This window comes from Alligator sinensis, unplaced genomic scaffold, assembly GCF_000455745.1.
Source record: "Alligator sinensis unplaced genomic scaffold, ASM45574v1 scaffold273_1, whole genome shotgun sequence".
Classification (NCBI taxonomy): domain Eukaryota; kingdom Metazoa; phylum Chordata; order Crocodylia; family Alligatoridae; genus Alligator; species Alligator sinensis.
The window spans coordinates 3,327,296-3,348,486 of NW_005841943.1; the positions used below are offsets into that span (position 1 = coordinate 3,327,296).

Below are 21,191 nucleotides of genomic sequence, written 5' to 3' on the forward strand. Positions count from 1 at the left end.
CCAGAGTGGGTGAGCTAACTTTGGCTCAAGCTGTCTGCTCCAGACCAGCAGGGAGGGCTTATCAATTCAATCTATGCAGTTTAGACTAACCTGCAAAGACTGAGCCAATTCGGTCTCAGGTTTTTTTGACTGTCTGCGCTTTAGATCAGTGTAAGGGAAGAGAGTGCAATTGGCATGCACAGTTCCCTGTTTCCTTTTTCTCCTTGGCTCATGCTTGATTCTCATATTTCGATGCTGTTGTTTCACAGATCACCAAATACAGAGGAAGAAACCAACATACATACCTCTAACCATAAATAGTGTAACCCATATGGTTTTATATAATCTGTATTACAAAACAATTGTTTGAACTGGTTTCATTGAGCCCTTTGGTAAGCATGCATACAGTTTTATGAGCTGCAGATATGGAAATATCTGGCACCACTGTATGTTGTAAAATTTAAAAACCAGTTCCCATATATAACATATTGTGTTTTGTATTATAAGGTAACTTTTTTATGATGGTTTTGACTGCCAGACTTGCAGATTTCAGTGGCACTAAAGTCATGTTAACCATCAATATTCATGTTGCCTTATTTTAGGGTATTTTGGGGACTTACTGGCACTAAGATTTAGCTTTAGGAAAATGAAGGCAGTTGTCAGAACCAGATAACATGTAGAATTTCATAGACTCTCATTATGACTTTATTTTTTTAACAAAAGAATATAATATAGCAGTTCCTCAATTTTACAGACTAGCAGAATAACGTGTACTTTGGCTGCTTAGTCCAAATCAACCCACTTAGGCAAAGCAACTACTATGTGCTGGTGAACTGAGCCTGGAATTTATAAGGGCAAACTTTCAAGCTGTTGCCCAAGAAACACAGAAACTTCTGCTTGCATGTACAAGACCCTCAGATATATGTGTAATTGGATGGGTAAATACAAAATTATCCCATCTGCTCATGAAATTGCTCATTTACCCACTGAAATATGTAGGTCTTGCACAGGCAATTTTAGGTTTGCTTTTGATTTCTAGTACAATACAGGGCTTTGGGTAGATCCTCAGCTGTATAAATGAATGCACATCCAGTAAACTTGATGGTGCTACCTTGAGTTACCATATCTGAGGATGTACAATGGCTGGGAATATGGATTGAGATATTGTTACACTAAATGTACTCCACTACCACCATAGAGGATTAAACCTAGAATCTTTGGCGCTGAAAGTGAAAATATTTTCCACTTGAACTAAAGGATGCCTCTAGCTCTTAAAATGCAGCAAGATGGAATCATGGCTAGTGCTAATAAGAAACATGATCACACACAATAAACCACTTTATTTCACATACTTTCTTGGCACACCCAAACTCCCATTAACTTCAGTGGGTGTTTGAAGGCATACAGGAAGAATGTGCAAAAATGCAGAACTGTGCTAATTACGCAAGAATATGCTGTAAGATGTGACTGTACATGGTTGATTTAATTAGAGAAAGGATAAATACAATGATCTGAAACACATACTATATCAGTTAAAATAGATCATTTGCAAGGATTCGTAAGGTCTTTTCATCCCATGCACAAAAGTATAGTTTGTGCATTACAAATAAAGTGACTATAAAATAGTGTTAAATCAATATACATCACCCTAATAAAGGTCAATACTCTGTCTTCTGCCTAATATTTTGTATCTAAATGTGTACGAAAATATTGTATAAAACTACTACAGAATAATCCAACATAGGGATACTCTTTGATTGATGGTACTTGAGAAAAGAAACTTTTGACAACTATTGATCAAGAAAAGAACAACTGTCATAACGGACTCTATTAAATAAACCTTGCATACAAAATATTGCCTACAGGATCTCATGAAAAGTTTAAGGAAAAGGTATGGCATAGCTTAGTCTGTATGTTAGCAGATCAAAATAGCCACTCTGCAATATGTCAGCATCACACTTCACTGTGTTCATTGAGTTTGCTGAAATTCTGAAATTGAAGAAATAGAAAAGTCTTATTGCATGTTACTACATTCTCACTTGTACTCTGCTAGTGTGAGGACATGAAATAGCAGCAGCTAAAGCATTGCTTTAAAAATAAATAACACTGTAAAGACCAAGAAATCAAAAAGGGATCAAAACAGCTCAAGATCAGATGAGCAATAAGCTTCTTGCCTTTATAAAGAAAATGAAGCCAATGTGATATTAGCACTGGAGACCAGACACAAATAGAAGATTCTTGGTAATTTATAATGATCAGACTTAAACATGGAAAGGGAAGATCATGCCAGCCTGCCCACCTCTGTGACAGGGCTGAATTATTTCCCCCACAGTCTCAAGTGGAAAATGAAACAAAGCAAACACTTTCCATCAGGTCCACTTCCTTATTTTTCCATTCATGTGTTGTTTTCCCCATTTTCCCTCCACTGCCATCTTCTCCCATTCAGGTGTTATGGGCAAGGAACATATCAAGCAGCATGAATATTCCAAAGAGTCATTAGCAGTTCATATCAAGGGGTAGGGGAAGTTAAAAAAAAAAGGGAATAGCAGTGTTAAACTAACTTTAATCTAACTTTTAGTGTCTCATGAAATCCTTTTAGAGAACCTCTGAAATTCTGCAGTTTTTGTGTGCACCGTTAGAGGACGATGGCATCAGGGATGGTAATTCAGATTTATCGGTTCTCTTCTCAGTTTGTCACCAGCTATCACAATGGCTTTGGACAGTGAACTAGGCTTCTCTTGCCTCAGTTTCTCCATGTATAACATGGGAATAATATTACTTAATGAACATCTGCATGTGTAAGAGAGTTATAGTAGCATAACTGAAGGTGGCGTGACTAGAGCACAAAAATAACCATCCCCAGCACTGCCACTTCCTAGTATAATGAGGGTTAATTAATGGTGACGGGAATTTGGAGAGTCTCTAATGAAAGCTGCCAAGTATTATGTTTTAAAACATAACATTTGTGTGAAATTTTGTATTTGGGCAGAATTGGACACAATAACAAATAATCATCAGAGTTTGCAGTGTCACGGTACATTATTTTTGCCCTGCTGTTCTCCATTAAGAGTTCTGTTGTTGGATGAAGGGTAATATGCTAAGTATCACTGAATGAGCCATATTTCCCCTGTCCTGTAATTGACTGAACGAGCACATTGATGCACCTTTATTTGAGCAAATCCAACAAAGACAAATTTTGTCTGGGAGCCAAAAAAGAGGCACTTCTAATGTAATTAGCAGAAAGTGCTGGCTTGTAGTAACTGACAAAAGCATAGTCCATTGACTGGTTTAATGTTTTCTGGAGAAGCTGGACTCTGGCCATCTCTGTAGTCATGAACAAAATTATGGGAAAATAACTAAGATCACAATGGAAAAAGTGTCTATAGTTATAAGCACTAACCAGGTTTATGACTCTTCTAACAAGGAATGAAATAACTGATTTTTACCAATAAAACTTGATGTTTAACTTGGCACTTTTTGTATCAAATCAAAGCTGATTTAAGCCTCATCTCTCAAATGAAGCTTTTTTTTCTCTTTGCAGTTTTTTCTTCCATTTCTCAAGATTTTTCTGCTCTCTCATCTACAGACTTTCATGGAAGCAAGATCTACACTGCCCACTGAAATGCAGTATAGAGAGCACGTCTACATGGGAGACTTACTGCACATTGGACTAATAAAACTGTGCAATAGCATGTCATAGTCAAAACCATACTAGGAACCCATCTGCCTGCGCTACTGCACAGTAGCTTTAGTTAATGCACATTTAGTTAGTACTTTAAGGAAGTACTAAACTAAATGAGCAGTATCTAAGGTTCATTAAGGAACATGTAGATGTGTCCAGACCATCCTAAATGAGCTCTCAGGAAACTAGATGGCAGCACTCTAGGCGCACAGCTAGTACAGAGCTCCATGCCAATTAATTTACCTTGCTTCTAGCGTGAGTATCCCTACACAACACTGCACAATGCAGTGTAGACATACCTTAAGCCTCTTTTTTCTGTAAAGTTCCTCTGCTTTCCTCAGCCTTTTAGCTCCACGTTGTGCTTTTAAATATGAGTTGAGGAATTCTGCTTCCTCTGGGCACCTTCTGCTTTGGCGTAACCTGTACCATGACTATACCTATGCTGTGGAATAGATACTTGAGATACCTGTACAAAAAGTACTGTAGGCAACAAGAGTGCAACTCAGTACAGGCCACTTTAACCAGTCAAGAAGCTAGCTCGGATCAACAAATGAATAAGACTCACAAGAAGATTAGACAAATTCATGCCTCATAGCCCCATCAGTGAGGATTAAATGTAGTAGTAGGGCTGCAACCTCCAAAATGAGATTTTCTAAGCTTCTAAATGCTGGAAGCTGTAAGGGAAGAGGAGCAGGGGACAGATGAGTGTGGATATGCCCTACATAAATACTCTTCCCCTTAATATTTGCTCTGTGCTACTGTAAGATAGGACAGTAGCTAGATGGGTCTCAACTTGGACCCAGCATGGTATCACTTATGTTTTTTATAGTCTTATCTCCACATTATATTGTAATTGGAACTGTAGGCACACCCCATATTATGTACCAGAGCACAGCAGGCCCAGAATCCAGGACAAAAGCTACCAAGATATAGAGGTTATTGATAAAAGAAAGAGAGTGATGATGAAAGAGTAGGACTGTCAGATAACTCTTCAGTTGAGCCTGGGACAGCAGCCAGTGGGCATTTATGGGCTTGAACAATCCATCCTTAGAACCAGCTGCCGAAGATACAGAAGAAAGGGAGCTCACTGACTATGCAAGGCCTCCACAGAGTAATAAAGTCCTATAAATAACCAAATTCAGCCTTTGAGACTTTTGATTTCATCTATTCAAACTCACCCTGTTAATCTGAATAGCACCAACTGCAGAGGAAACAGATTCAAAGAAGATAGGATTTTCAGATCCTAGGTTGTCACTGTACTGCATTGCTTTTATCAAGGAAGCTGTAATAAAATATACACATTAACATTAAAAAGTAATGTGGGCTTTAACTCATTCTTCAAAACTTTTCTTGTAAATTGATACTTACCTTTGCAATGTGCTAGTAATACATTAATGTTCTGATTTTTACAATCCATGTAAATCTAAATGAAAAAAAAACCCCATGAATTTAGCAAAACTATTTGAAGGATCGCAAGAGAATAAATCAAGCAAAACCAGGTAAGAAACATACTTTAATTCTATTCAAATTACATTGAAAACTACCATTAGAGGGAGCCATTCTATAATCTAAAAACGATGAAGTGTGTTAGGACTGTAGTGGGCATGATTAGATTTTTTTTTGGTATTGTTTTGTTTCGTTTTTTGGAAACCAGTAAATGTGGTTGCAACTGATCTGAAACATTTTTTAAATTCAACATGAATTTATGAGGAGGAGACCATGGTGAAAATAGTGATGTTTCCCTTACCCACCTCTCCTGGGATTACAGCACTAGCCCAAGATGTAGAAGACCCTTGGTTCAAGTCTCACTTGTGTCTGAGGGGATTTAAACCCCTGCCTGTCACTCCCAGAAAACTGCCCTCACCATCATGCTACAGATAACTTACTGGAGGTTGCTATCTAGTTCTTCTGTTGAAACTGTGCTACCATGCATGGAATACATAAATAATCATTGAATCAGTAAGTGAGTTAAGAGAAGAAATGAGAATGACTATGGAGACATTTTATGAGGGCACTCCCTGGAGAGGTGGGACCCCAGGGGTATAGTCCCTGATTCAACAAATACGCATGTAGTCCATGCAAAGTAGAAAAGCTCTGAGAGGAAATATTCAGGAAAGCCACCTCCAAATACACAGTCTCCTGATAGTTAAAGCACTCATGAGGGGTTGGGAAAAACCCAAGTTCAAGTACCCTCTCTGCTTGATTCAGATCAGGAATCTGGACCAACTCTTGCCATCCCAATGAAGCCCATGCCAAGTAAATAAATTTCAATAAATTTAATTCTAACAGCAGTCATATGATTTAGTTTCTAAAAGTAATTTGGGGGCTACTATATAGAGCTGAATTGCTATTATAATATTATTATTTGTACTTTGCTATTTATAGTCACATGACTGAACTTTGGGTCAATTGATATGCAAGGTGAATACAGACTTGGACCTAATTTCCAGCACATACATGCATGATGTCATAAATACCTGCAGAAGCACCGAGACTCCAGTATAGTCAAATAAAGTCAGTCCACTGCAGTCTAATATGAAAGCACATCTCTCATTAGGGCATGGCTCTACGGATGACTCACCTAGATATTTGATATGAAATGAGAAAGAATCTCCAGAAAGAATAACATTCACTCATCAAAAAATAAACAACATACTGTGTTACAAAACACTTTGTACATTGGGAAATACCAAGCAAGGGAATGGCTTATTCAAAAAGTACAGCAGAAACAGTGATGGGGTAACACGATAAAACTGAGAACCAAAAAACAGGAGGTCTGGGGAAAACATCTTTCCAATAAAACATACTTGAGTAGTGGAATAATCTCTCATTGGAAATGAAGCAAGCCTTTCTAACTCAGGTTTTCAAAACTAGTCTGGACAAAATACTAGCAAATGTAGGAAAGTATTCTGTTCTGTTCTGCTCAGATTCCTATATCTGTATTCATCACTGCAGTAGTATCTGAATGCCTTTCAATAGTTCAACATAACTAATATTTATTTCATTCTTCTCCTGGGGGAGAAGCGTGTGTCCACTCTTGGTATGTATTTCTCATTTGGTTTCTTTCTGTTTGTTTTTTAATTATGCATGCTACTGTATATGAGTTGAGAAGGTAGAACAAAGAAATGCGTTTTGCAATTTCTAGCAGAAAATGGTGAAGTGTGTAATAGTCTGTATTTCTGAAGGAATCGATTCTACTGCCTCAGACCAATCTCACAGTGGTAAGGGGCAGGTGACCCCAGCAAGACCTTACAATCTATGAAAAGGAATGGATCACCTAATAATTCCTGTCCATTATAAGGAGAGCTGTGTATCTCTACAAAAAGTCAAAGCAACATACAGACATCAAGGCCCCGATCCAGGAAGTAACTTAGCAAGTGCTTCAGTTTAAGTATATAAGTATATAAGTGTCATTGAGATCACATGCTTAAAATTAAGCTCATGCATAATTGCTTTGCTGTATCATGGCCTAAGTCAAGGATTCCAGAACTTTCCTCACAGAGAGCACTGTAAAACAAATCTTATTTATGCCACACTGTGAATAAATATTAACATTAAAGTTAGTAAGCACAAACCGCAAAGCACTCAGAAAGACATGGGGGTGGGGGAAGGGGTTGAACGTAAAGAAGCGTTAAGCTTAATAGTTCTGAAAAAACAGATACAAAGATTTTCAATTCTTGAGAGGGCTTACAGTTCCAACACAGTGGGGATTTATACTAGCATTAATTCCTTCCTCAAAGTAGACTATGATCAAAGTCCACTGGACTTATAGCTCTGGGGGTTTATTGGCTTTTTTAGCTGTATGTTAATAAATACATGGCAAACAAAAATAAAGAATTTCAAAAGAAAGCTCCTGCCTGATACTCCTGCTATAGAAATCCAGCAAAGATTTATGAGGATGACTGGATGGTTCACTGAAGTCTTTTCTATATCACACCAATATTTCCAAAATAAAAGCAGTTTCTCTTTGTGTTTGTATTGAATTATGTATAAATAGAAATGTAGAAGATAGTTTTTATATAAAATATTTACATATAAATATGTATACATATATGTATATATAGAAAATCATTATATACATCTATATAAAGGGGAGGGGCAGGTTATGATTAGGACCTTGTGTTAAGTTTGCTTCCCCTTGCTGCTAGTACAGACCAACAGCAAACTACTACTCTCACAGTAAGAAACAGAAGTAATGTATCTGAATCAAAGTGCTTTCCAGGTCCACTCCTGGAGTGATGCTTAGGTAAATGTCTAAAACCAAAATGTAACCCACTGAACTGTTTAATAAGCAGTCCAGTCCAACTTTCTGGAAAACTTCTGGAGTTACTGTTGGTGTTTAATACTAGTACTGCCAGAAATTCCACTATTAACCCAGTTTCTGGAAACTGTCGTCCTTCTCTCTCGTAGTTTTATCTAAATGCACCTAGGATGAAATTCACCACTGGTAAGAGATCTATCACGAGCAATATTCACAATTGAACAGTGGCATAACTGAGGCAGAGTGAGCAGGGCATTAACCCTGGACTAGCCCTAGAGAGGGCATCAATATAGGGCCCTCCTCCCAGGAGTCTCTGCCATGGGCAGGTGCATCCTTTCACCAAACAGTGTATCGGGGGGTGGGGGGTGGCAAGGATGGTCACTGCACACTTTGCTGATGCCTTCTGCATACCTTGCTGTTGGAGGCACAACCCTGTGCCCAGAGAAAGAAAAGGGCATCAGGAGGAGCCCCAGGGAACCCAGGCTGCTGCCTGTTTCTTCAGAGCAGCAGCAGCATGAGCCTCTGCTGCACAGCACTAGCAGCTGTCACCTACGGAGACCTCTGTCAGATAAGACTCCGCGTCCTGCCCTCAGTCCCCTGCCTGCTCTCCAGTAGCCAACATAACACCCCAAACCCCATGCCCCAGATGCTGAAAGTGCTCCCTATGCCTATACCATTTAAGGTAGTGGTGGACAAAATATGGACTGTAGACCGCATCTGGCCAGCTAAGGGATTTTTTTGGCCTGAGGAGGTCCCCTTAGCCCTGCCTGCCCCAGGCATAGGGGGCCGCAGAGGCCATGGTGCATGTGGTCAGGCCTGCAGCCCCAGGGCACACAGCAGGGCTGGGGCAGTGCTGCAACCAGACTCACTTCCTGGCAGCCCCTGCAAGAGCAGCTCCTTTCAGCTGCTGCTGCCAGTCTCTGCCACCACCACCAGACCTGGCCCCACTGGCCTAGGCATCCCATCCTACTGCTGGTGGCACTGGATGGGGCAGGTGGGTGGGGGCTTCAAGTAGACCAGCTTGGGACCCATGTGAACAGAGTGCACTTGGCCAGGCAGGGAGCAGCATCTGGGAGCAGGATGGGCAGTGGGGCTGGGGCCAGGACTAGGATTGGGATTTGGGGGTGGTGACAACATGGGGCCAGGGCCTGGGCCCAGAGAAGACACACTATCCACTGCCCACATGCCCCGGTGATGGGTGCCGCTTCTGCAGGAAGGGGTGTGCAGGGAGCAGATCATGGCCCTGCCCCAGGCTCCAGCCTCATACTGTCACCTCCCCATGATCCCAATCCCAGCCTCAGCCCTGCCTGCCCATCCCACTCCTGAATGCCACTCCCTGCCCCATAGTCTCATCCACCCAGCTGAGCACGGCCTGCCCATGTGGGTCCTGGACCAGTCTCCATGGAGACCCTGGGATTGCAGGGCAGCTACAGAGTGGGGCCTGGGCCTAGGGCAGAGCCACAATCTGCTCTCCAGCCTGAAGAACCAAAGCCCATCGCGGGGGCGTGTGGGGAGTGGATCACAGCACTTCCCTGGGCCCCGATCCCATGCTGTCATCGCCCCATGATCCCAGGGTGCCCCAGCCCCAGCCCTGCCCACCAGTCCTGCTCCCAGATGCCATTCCCTGCCTGTCCATGACCCCATCCCATCTGCCCAGCCGAGCACAGGGCAGAGCCACTTAGGGAGATTTGGTGAATTGTTGTGGGGGGAGAGGGGTGCTGACCCAGCCCTCAACAGCTCACCAAAACTCTCTAAGTTGGCCTCCAGCACAAATAATTGCCCACTCCTGATTTAACGGCTCAAAGTAAGATTGGGTATGATACAAGTGGTGCTCAGACACTGTGAAAGATCCAGCCATCCAAATGAAATCAGAATTTTATTTTGGTCAGTGTCTCTAACCATCTCTCTAGCAATGCATGGATTTTACAGAATATTTTTTGCCTTTACTAGGAGTAGTGCGTGTTGCAATACTTTAGAGATAGCTACAGACTCCATCACCCTCTAATAAAACAAAGAATGTAATCCCTTAAAGTCATCATAAATATAGTTAATGAATATAAACATTCAGCCAATGGTCCAAATTCAGATTCTTGACTAGAACCTGAATGCTTATAAGTTTGTTGAATAAATGTTATATTTGAACTCCTTCCATGATTTAAGTTACCTGTATAAAGTATCTCCTGAAAAAAGTCACTCTAGTTACCCTGTAGGAATGTATGCACTGCATTCTGAGGTATCCAGGTTGTAGCTGTATTGGTCTCAAGGAAAAGGCACTCAGGACTCGTAGTAGAGATGATATTTTCTGCAATGATGCAAATGACTTTGAAACAAAAGTGGGAGCTTTGTTTCAAGGTAATTTGCATCATCACAAATCCTCACAGGAGGTGAAAGGCTCCATACTAGCTATGAACTGAATGCCCAGAGGAATTTTCCACCTATTGATTCCTCTGTGAGATCATATGAAATATGAACTTTCATTTCTACCCTGGAGAACTTTTGCAATCTTTTCTCCAGTGCCTGATGAAGGGTGTTTGTGCCAGAAAGCTTGCAATCAAAGAATTTTTTTTTTGCAAAAATCTTGTTGGTCTAATGAAAGATATCATCTCTAATATGAGTCCTGATTCCCTTTTGCACTATGTTTTGGCATTTTATTAGGTGTGTTATGAAATAATTTATATATTTTAAATCTCAAATAAAAAAATAAACCTTTATTTAGTTTTCTTATTCCATACTCTGAGGTAAGGTGATATGGATCATTTTGAGTCATTTCAATTTTCTTAGCCTATATTGTAAATAGACTTAAAAGCCATACAAATTTGATATCGTGTTTCTATTTTTAGTTTTACTTACTGTCTATGCTCCAGCTCTGCAGTAAGCTCTGACCAGGCACAATAATCCACACAATGCTCAGTTCATTTCATGATTAGGCAGTGTTTCTAATAAATCTGTTGGGTTTTGTTTTCGTTATTTTTAGCTGAGGGACTAAAACCAGTGATTGTCAGCTGGGGTTCCACAACACCCTGGGATGCCGTGAGATCCTTTTAAGGGTGCCACACAATATTAGCAAACACCTACACATGATTGACATGATAAACCAAGAGTTTCCCAATAGGAATTCATATTGTCCAAAGCATTGTGATCTTCCTAGGTACTTTGCAACAGAGTTGCTTTATTACTATTCTATAGTACAAAAATAAGTTAAATTAGTTTTTGAATAGATGGGGTGCCACTAAGTTCAGAAAAGTTGTGGAGAGGTGCCTTGAGTCTAAAAAGGTTGAAAACCAGGACTCTAAAGTATGTCAGGTTCTTAGTTCAAATCTGGACTAAGGCATGGATAATATAATTTCTCTGCTGTCTCATGAGTAAATTATGGTTATGTGAAATACGTTGGTACCCTCTGAATATTTCCTAGATTCAAAGCTGTAAATCTCTATCAGCAATCTCAAAACGTAGGTTAAAAACTCCATTAGCCCTACATTCTCAACTTAAGAGGGTTGAGAAGCCCTCCAGATCAAAGGCAAAGCATATTGACAGGATACTATAGGGAAGATGGCACTGCTAGTGTTCAAGCTTTACTTGGCATGCGGAAACACATTAGTTTCTGGGCCATGAACATTCATGTAAAAATCAGGAAACATCTGACATACCAACACCACACACTCCATCTTCCTTTCAATTTGTTTCATAAAAGCTAAACTCACCATGACAACTGCCATTGGATAATGGATTGAGCAATGTGTTCTGTTCACACTGAAACAAAAGGAAAACTCAATATAAGAACTAAGGAAAAACTATCAATGCCTTCTTAATTCTGTCTGCCAATATGGAATTTTTCTATTCCCTTCTAAAGGAAAGCATCAACATTTTCTTTCTGTGAAAGTCTTGTGGATCCTTTTAACATGTGAAATAAATTCAGCAACATTTGATTAAAAGTTATCTCAACCTATGTATTATTGTTTCACTGCCTCACTTTGGCTTTCTAGGCCAATCTCTAGCCTTCATGAATTGAGATCCATTTTAATCTCCTGGGGGCTACACAGAGCTGATAAAAGGGGGAGGGGAGTAAATGAATAAAGTTCAAAATGTCAACCTTGTTTACATTACAAACAGCTGAAAATATATTAGTTTTCTGTTCTAGGCAAAATAGTCTATGTTAATTGAAATATTTGCTAAAATAATTTCAAAATTATTCATTTACCAAAAACATGTTTTATTTATTCAAATGTGGCTTTTAAAAAATCTAATATTTTGATAATGATTTTGATAAAATATTAAATGTGTGGTAATAAATTATAACAGATATAACATAAATGTATTAAAATTATAAATATATAACTAAAAACCCACAAAGGCATGAACTAGTTTTTGCAAAAAAGTTTTGCTTTTGAATAAAGGTCAAAAAAAAGAACCCCATACTGTGCAAAAAAAAATTTAGCAAATTGTAGAATTAAGCACTCCCCAGTACATATAAAGGACAAAATATCCACCCCAAAGAACATTTAAATTAATTTCAGGCAAATCAAATATGTTTATCTCTACCAAGTTATTTATGCTGTCTTTATCAGAGAATGTCTCCATAGCAGTTAAAGCAAAAAAAACAAAAGCAAAATCAAATATACTTTTAATTTTTTTACTTGATTATTTGATATTGTTTTGTTTTATCTATTTTCTGTATTATCATATACTACGTTGAGTATCATATCCTATGTTCTCATCTGCAGGGGAGAGGAGTCAAGGAGATCTGGTTGTATTTTAAAGAAACCTTACTGAGGGCTTAGGAACAAAACATCTCAACGTGTAGGAAAAATAGCAAATATAGCAGGCAACCAGCTTGACTTAGCAGAGCACTCTCCAGTGATCCTAAACACAAAAAGGAAGTTTACAAGAAATGGACGCTTGGACAGATGACTAGGGAGGAGTATAGGAATATTGCTTGGGTATGTAGGGATGAAATCAGGAAGGCCAAAGCGCAATTGGAGTTGCATTTAGCAAGGGATGTGAAGGGTAACAAAAGGAGCTTCTACAAGTATGTCAGCAACAAGAGGAAGATCAGGGAAAGTGTGAGTGGTGGAGGCAACCTAATGACAGATGATGAGGAAAAGGCTGAAATACCCAATGCCTTTTTTACCTCGGTCTTCACAGGCAAGGTCAGCTCCCAGACTACTGCACTGGGCCGCAGTTTGGGGTGAAGGTGAGCAGCCCTCAGTGGTGAAAGAACAGGTTAGGAACTATTTAGAAAAGTGGATGTGTACAAGTCCATGGGGCCAGATGCAATGCATCTGAGGGTGCTGAGGGAGTTGGCTGATGTGACTGCAGAGCCACTGGCCATTATCTTTAAAAACTCATGGCGACTGGGGGAGGTCCCGGATTATCAGAAAAGGGCAAATATAGTGCCCACCTTTAAGAAAGGGAAGAAAAAGGATCCAGGGAACTACAGACCAGTCAGCCTCACCTCAGTCCCCGACAAGATCATAGAGCAGGCCCTCAAAGAATCCATTTCTAAGCACTTGGAGGAGAAGAAAGTTATCAGGAACAGTCAGCAGTGGACATTATATACCTTAACCTTAGCAAAGCTTTTTGATACCAACTCCCACAGCATTCTTACAAGAAAACTGAGGAAGTATGGGTTGGATGAATGGACTGTAAGTTGGATGGAAATCTGGTTGGTTCATCGGGCTCAATGGGTAGTAATCAATGGCTCAATATCTAGTTGGCAGCTGACATGAAGTGGAGTGCTCCAGGAGTCGATCCTGGTGCCAGTTTTGTTCAATATCTTTATTAATGGTTTGGAAGATGGGATGGAGTGCACTTCAGCAAGTTGGCAGATGATACCAAGATGGGGAGAGTAGTAGATATGCAGGAGGGTAGGCCTAGGATTCAGAGTGACCTAGACAAATTGGAGGATTGGGCCAAAAGAACTCTTATGGGGCTCAACAAGGACAAGTGCAAAGTCCTGCACTTATATTGGAGCAATCTCATGCACCATTATGTGCTTAGGAACAACTGGCTCTGCAGAAAATGCAGAAATGCAGCTCTGCGGAAAATGACCCAGGGCTTACAGTAGACAATATGCTGAATATGAGCCATCAGCGTGCCCTTGTTGCCAAGAAGGCTAACAGCATACTGGGCTGCATTAGTAGGAGCGTTGCCAGTAGATCAAGGGAAGTGATTATTCCCTAGTACAGCACTGGTGCAGGCCACACTGGTGCAGCACTAGTGAGGCCACATCTGGAGTACTGTGTCCAGTTTTGTGCCCCCAGTACAGAAAGGATGTGGACAAGTTGGAGAGAGTCCAGCAGAAGCCAACAAAAATGGTTAGGGGACTGAGGTACAGGACTTATGATTAGGACAGGCTGAGGGAACTGGGCTTATTTAGTCTTCAGAAGAGAAGACTGAGAGGGGATTTGATAGCAGCCTTCAACTACCTGAAAAGTGGTTACAAAGAAGACAGAGCTAGACTATTCTCTTTTGTGGCAGATGACAAAACAAGAAGCAACGGTCTCAAGTTGCAGCCAGCAAAGTCAATGTTAGATATTAAGAAAAACTTTCTCACAAGGAGGGTGATGAAGCACTGGAACAGGTTACCTAGAGAGGTGGTGGAATCTCCATCCTTGGAGGTTTTTAATGCCTGACTCAAGAAAAACCTGGCTGGAATGATTTAGTTGGGGATGGTCCTGCTTTGAGTAGGGGATTGGATTAGATGACCTCCTGAGGTTCCTTCCAATTCTAATTTTCTATGATTCTATGTTCTGTTTTAATTTTCTTTATGCTAATAGATTGTGCAATCTTATTGAATGCTTAGTAACCATAAACTATATAAGTTTATTATTATATTATTTATACTTTTATTGTTCATTTTACTGAATTGTTTTATCAAAAGCTGTAAATAAATTACTGTTAAACAAAAGCAAACTCTGTCTAGCCTTTAAAACTATAATAGGTATTGGCAGGTATACTAGAATAGTCAAGATGTCTGTGGTGAGTGTCCCTAAAGCCAGTGATGTGTTTTTATTATTTTTATATCCTCTATTTATTGATTTTACCAAAACTATGATAATCACTGTAAAAACTTAAGGAGAAACATTACTTTACAGTATTGTTCCTCAATTTTACACCTGTGTAACTTCCTGTTGCTTCCAAGTTAATTACTGATAATTACAATGGCATAAGTCTAATTATGAGAGCTGCTGAAAAACTGTTGCTCCCATGGACCTCCGTGGCAGATATTCAATCTGTGCACATCTACATGTGCATTTATGGTGCGTTAAATTTACTGTACAGTTACTTACTACACAGTAAATGGGTTTAGGCTGGCTTCTGCACGTGCAGGTGTTAAAGCACCATAATGCTGTATATGGACCAACTTGCCGGTAAAGTTAGTCCCAAGTCAGTCCATGCACACAGTGTTACTGTGCAGTAAGGTGTCTATGCGTGAGTTACTGCACAGTAACTACTCAGGCATAAATTTGATACCCGCATGATGCAGGTATCAAATTTATACCCAAGTTGGCATAAGTCAACATATTTCTTGTGGAGTACAGGCTTGCACATGTAGACACCACCTGTACTGTGGAGTAATTTTCAGTTACTGTGTAGTAATTTCAGTTACTGCAGTTAATATGCACATGTAGACATGCCCTCTGTGATGCAAATAGGCCTTTATATACCAAAGCCTGTGGAAGTTCTCCCATGAATTTCTGTGGTACTGGATTGATTCATTAACATCTTTTGTTGAATTACATAGATACATATATTAGATGTATTCCTTCCAAACAGTGATGGGAAAAACTAAATAGATTGAACTTGATGAAGTTTAGGTTTTAATTTTATTATATGGCAAATTGATCATCTATGGCATAATGTGATTTTCTACTGTATTACTGATTGAGTGCTGTGAGATTTGATGGAATGAACATGAGAAAAGCACTCATTATCATTATTGCCATCATTACTACTGATGAATGTAGCACGTCCTACCTTGTTTATATCATCATATGCTTGGTTGCTTGCATTGTCCTTCTGGATTATCTTTATTAAATCAGCATGGAACTTCTTGGCATTCAGAAAGACAAGTGGGTTGTTCACCGAAACTATCTTTACCTGTTGCAAAGATTCCTTTGGGGTGAAATAAATAAAGCACTGTGAAGGTTTGACTCATTCCCTCAGATTTAAAAAAAGGAAAAATATTTTTTAACAATCCTACAAAATATAAGTTACTAGTCTTGTGAAAAGATTCTGGGTACCATGGTGCTTTAACTGGAGAATAGTCTTCTCCCTTGACTTGCTTAAATCAAGGAAAATGTGATTAGTTAAAAGGAAAAACAGAAACAAAACCATAATGTTTGGCATGGCTGATCTTAAGAATGACAATTTGGTAAATAAAATGACTGACCTTTTCTGTATTTAAAATTATAACAAATGAAGGAAGCCTGAACTACTCTGAACCAAAGCTGAACAAATTGTAAACTGCAGAAGTCATTTCTGATCTTCTTTCTTAGTACTATCTTGCACTAAGGAGTATCAAGTTAGAATATATAACATAAACCTATACACAGTCCCATGTATAGGGACTTAGAGAATTAAGTTTTCAGGAAATGCTTATTATAAGACCATCTTCTGCAGACAAAAAAAAACCTGAATGATGTACTAACTTCATGCTCTCTGACTCTTTATACTTACACATTGGGTGCATCTACATGAGCTATTGCAGCTCAGTAAACTCCAGCATAGTTCACAGCATAGCTCAGCTGCTCCCGGGCAAAGTATCTTCACATGTGCCTGGGACCAAACCAGTCTGAGCCGAGGCAGAGCAGCAGGCTTGGGCTGGGCCTGAGCTAGCAGCAGGCTTGGGCTGGGCTCGGGGTGTCAGCATTAGGTGGCAGAGAGGCTGACTGGGTCACAAGAATGCTGAAACTGCAGCCATGTAGCTGAGCCTGCTGTCAGCCTGGGGCTCTCCAATCTGGCTCAAACTGCTGCGGTCCTGTCAACTCCATAGTAAAATGCATATGTAGATGCAGCCATTGTGTCAAAAGAGACTGAACTTCTAAGGTATCTGAAAAAAAAACCTATAAAATTGAAACAGGAAAAGAAGAAAATAAGACATCCTATTAACTATGAGGGGCAAAAAGCTGCCACATGTCCAGCAACACCTAGGGATGGGAACAACAGACCATGAAGATCCAGGTAAATATCCTAGAAAGGCTTCATTGGAATTTTCAATCCATGGAAAATGTCATCTATGAAAGGCCTGTGTCCAACAAATCTAATCAATCCTCTGAAAAACCAAGAAAACCACAAGACAAAATAAAGTCTGATTTACCAAATCTAAAAGGTGAAATAATTTATCACAAATAAGTAACATAGCTGAAACATGCTGGAGCTAAAAATGAGAATATTCAGACAACCCACACTAACTCTTCTGAAAGCCAGGGACATGTGCAAAGCTGGAGAGTAAGTTCACTATGCAGAGTGTAAGTGGAGTGGACATAGAGATAATTGGTAAGTAGAACAGGGAAAGCATTAAATTACAAAGAAGATGCACAGCATTCTTAGTAGACCTTGGAGCAAAATAGGAATGGAATTTTCACCACAAACCAGACGGACTTCCCCATTTTGCAGACTACTATTCACACTTCTGGGAACTAGTTTAATCAGTCAGACATGACCATAACTACTAGGGCTGTGCAAAAGTTGGGTCCATGATTCAATTCAGAGAAGATTCAGCCCGATTCAGAGGCCAAATCACCAAATACAAATCGAATCAGGATAAGATAAAAAAACCTCTGAATCGATTCAAAGGCTCCAAATCGATTCGGAAAAGATACGGAAAAGACTCAGAGATTCGGAAGACAGTCTTTCAGGGGAACAGAAACTGAGAAGAGGGAGGAGGAGCAGGGGGAGAAAGACTGACATCTCTAGCTGGCCAGTGACTGTGATCATTCCCTGACTCCCCTTCCAATCACAGTGCTCTGTGGGAGGGATGTAGAAACAGCATATAAACCTCTGTCTGCAGCCTTTCTGTGCCTTTTGTGAGCTGTTTCTGCCTGAGCAACAGCATCTGAAAGGTACTGGACTGGCTTGACGTCCTACCTAGTCTGTCTCCTGCTACTTTTTGTTCTTAGAAAGGATTGGATATAGCTTACTAACTAGAATCCCTCTACTTATCCCTATCCAATCCATTTTTTTCAATTTATATTTGTTCATGGTCTTTTTTTCCCAACGCTTTTTAAGAGAAAGCTGTGTTTTCCCTGGCAGTGTGATCCATCACTGTGCAGGGAAGCACATACATTACACACACTCATACACATACATCATAGAAGAAGTCAGATATTATTACAACACAGAAGAAGTCAGACATTCATAGAAGAATAGATTATATATAGTTATTAATATTATTAGTTATAGTTACATACAGACTAAAGACAACACAGAAGAAGAAGTCAGAGATTCAGATTAACACAACGCAGAAGACAGACCGAAACAGAAGAAGAAGAGAGCATTTTAGTTACACGCACAACAGTAAATACAACACAGAAGAAGTAGTCAGGGATTCAGATTAACACAGCAGAAGTCAGAGAGTCATAGAAGAAGAAAAGATCAGATTATATATAGTTATTATTATTAGGTATAGTTACAATCAGACTACAGACAACACAGAAGTCAGCAGAAGACAGACCGAAACAGAAGAAGAAGAGAGCATTTTAGTTACACGCACAACAGTAAATACAACACAGAAGAAGTAGTCAGGGATTCAGATTAACACAGCAGAAGTCAGAGAGTCATAGAAGAAGAAAAGATCAGATTATATATAGTTATTATTATTAGGTATAGTTACAATCAGACTACAGACAACACAGAAGTCAGATAGAGATTCAGATTAACACAACACAGAAGTCAGAGAGTCGAAGAAGAAGAAGAGATATTATTTTAGATACACACACAACAGTAAACACAACACAAAAGAAGTCAGACACAGTCATACATCAGAGAAGAAGAAGAAGACATATATTATTAGCAGGGATCTTGGTTTTCTCTGATTTAAAAAAATCCCCAATTTTCAGTTTTAAAAAAGTAACCCAAATCCACATTTTTCCATTGTGGGAAAATGTGGATTTTGTGTCATTTTTTTAAACCGAAATTTGGGGATTTTTTTTTTTAAACAGAGAAAACCAGGATCCCTGATTATTAGTTAGTTACACACACAGACACATTTTCCAGCACAGGAAAGATTAATATGAAGTGTGCTGGAAAAGCAGGTGCCAGGTCTTCTGGCAGGGGAGAGAGAGAGGCTAGAGGAGGTAGGGGGAGAACTAGAGCTGGAAGTCCCCCCCGCCCCAAACATAGACACATCCACTTGCCTGGAAGCCATGAGTCTTCTGCTGCCAGTGGAAGCAAGGAGGTGGGAGCAGTACCTGTCCCTGTGCCTGCACCCCCTCCCCTAACTCCAGAAATAGGCACTAGCAACAGTATGACTGTCTTCTCCACCCCAATTTCATCTCCCAGCATGAGCCTTTCCCTGCCAGAGGAGGAGCTGGATCTGGAACCAGGGGACCTGAGTGCGCTAGCTAAAGAAATTCTGGGGAAACTGAGTTTAAAAGTTCACACCTCTCAAAGTTCCCCTAGACCCAGGTCTCCTTTTCAGGAAGGCACCTCAGAGGAGGTTGTGAAGGCAAGTGGCTCAGCTGAGTCAGCTCCTCCTGTTGTTGTGCCTCTGCCTGCTGAGGAGGGGGATAAGGCCCCCTCAACCCAGAAGTGGGGGAGTAGTGTAGTGTGGGATCATTTTGAGGTGGCAAATCCCAGGTTGCTATCTGCCAGCACTGCCAAAGGCAGATCAGCCAGGGCAAGGAGGTAAAACACTTCACCACCACAGCGATGCTGCTGCATCTGAGGAGGCAGCACCTCCTTGCCCTTCTTCTTCCTCAGCCTGGCACCAGCAGAATCATGCCCAAAGGGAAGTTCCCCACTTGCTTCAAAGCCCCCATCCCCACAAAGCAGAGGCAGGTCTCCCTGGAGCAGTGAGGGAAAGCCACAGACAAAAGGGAGCAGGATGCAAGGGCGAGCGAGATCACTCAAAGAATTGGGGAGATGCTTGCTCTGGATGGCCAGGCTTTCTCCTTAGCTGAGCAGCAACAGTTCAGGTAGCTCATGGTCCCATCCTACCAAGTGCCTGCATGCACCACCTTTAGCACGATGGTGGTGCCCTCCCTATATAAGGCATGCAGCGGGTACTTGAGGGAGGAGCTGTGCAAGGCAGGGCCGCAGGTAGCCTTGCACTTCACCTCTGACATCTGGAGCAGCCAGGGTGGAGATCACGCCTACCTCTCCCTCACAGGGTACTCGTGCGATCAGTCAGGCCATCGGTGGGCTCTTTTTTGAGCCAAGGTGAGGGATGAGTCCCACACAACCAGGGGGATCATGGTGGCCATGAACCAGTTGGTGCAGGCGTGGCTCGTTGGGCAGGATGAGCTCTCCCGTGGGTTCCTGGTCACTGATAATGGGGCCAATATGGTCAAGGCTGTCCATGATGCCAACTTGCTTGACATCTGCTGTGTGGCACACAGGCTGCACCTCATAGTCAGAGATGCCTTGGAGGGGGACACAGCTGCTGGTGATGGTGCCGTCACTACCACCCAGCTGATTTAAAAATGCAGGAAGGTGGTGGGCTACTTCCATTACAACATCAATGGGAATGATGTTGCAATGGATGGGAATCTGGGTGACAGCGACCACGAGCTGGGTTGACAGCGCCCACGAGCTGATCACCTTCACCATCCGCCGAAAAGCTGGCAAGTCGGTCAGCAACACGCAAGTCCTTGACTTCAGGAAAGCCGACTTTGACAAGCTCAGGAGGCTTGTCAGTGAGGCCCTAAGGGACCGTGACCACAGGGAGAGGGGAGTTCAAGAGGAGTGGTTGCTCCTCAAGGGAGCGATCCTCAATGCACAAACTAAGTCTATTCCATCTCAGAGGAAAGGCAGCAAGAGGGCACAGCAGCCCCCCTGGCTCTCCAGGGACCTAGCAGATCTCCTGAGGCTAAAAAGAAAGGCCTACAAAGGATGGAGGATGGGAGTCACCTCCAAGGAGGATTATTCTGCACTGGTCCGGTCCTGTAGGGAGCAGACCAGGAAAGCCAAGGCTGCAACTGAACTCCAGCTAGCTTTGAGCATCAAGGACAATAAGAAGTCCTTTTTCAGATATGTGGGGAGCCGGAGGAAAAGCAGAGGCAACATTGGACCCCTGCTGAGCCAGATGGGGCAACTGACAACTGACGC

At 41.1% G+C, this 21,191-nt stretch overlaps 1 protein-coding gene across 1 annotated transcript in view; it reads right to left on the reverse strand.

The window, feature by feature from the left end:
• Nucleotides 1–1,914: 1,914 nt before the first annotated feature.
• SLC26A7 (solute carrier family 26 member 7) overlaps nucleotides 1,915–21,191 on the reverse strand; it is a 146,925-nt gene continuing 127,648 nt past the window's right edge. The window contains exons 13-18 of the mRNA XM_006020005.2: nucleotides 15,900–16,037; nucleotides 11,624–11,672; nucleotides 6,139–6,242; nucleotides 5,030–5,084; nucleotides 4,840–4,943; nucleotides 1,915–1,968 (exon numbers count right to left, since the gene is read on the reverse strand). Of these exons, the coding sequence (XP_006020067.1) occupies nucleotides 1,933–1,968; nucleotides 4,840–4,943; nucleotides 5,030–5,084; nucleotides 6,139–6,242; nucleotides 11,624–11,672; nucleotides 15,900–16,037 (486 nt within the window). The 3' untranslated portion in view covers nucleotides 1,915–1,932. The remainder of the gene's footprint in view (nucleotides 1,969–4,839; nucleotides 4,944–5,029; nucleotides 5,085–6,138; nucleotides 6,243–11,623; nucleotides 11,673–15,899; nucleotides 16,038–21,191) is intronic.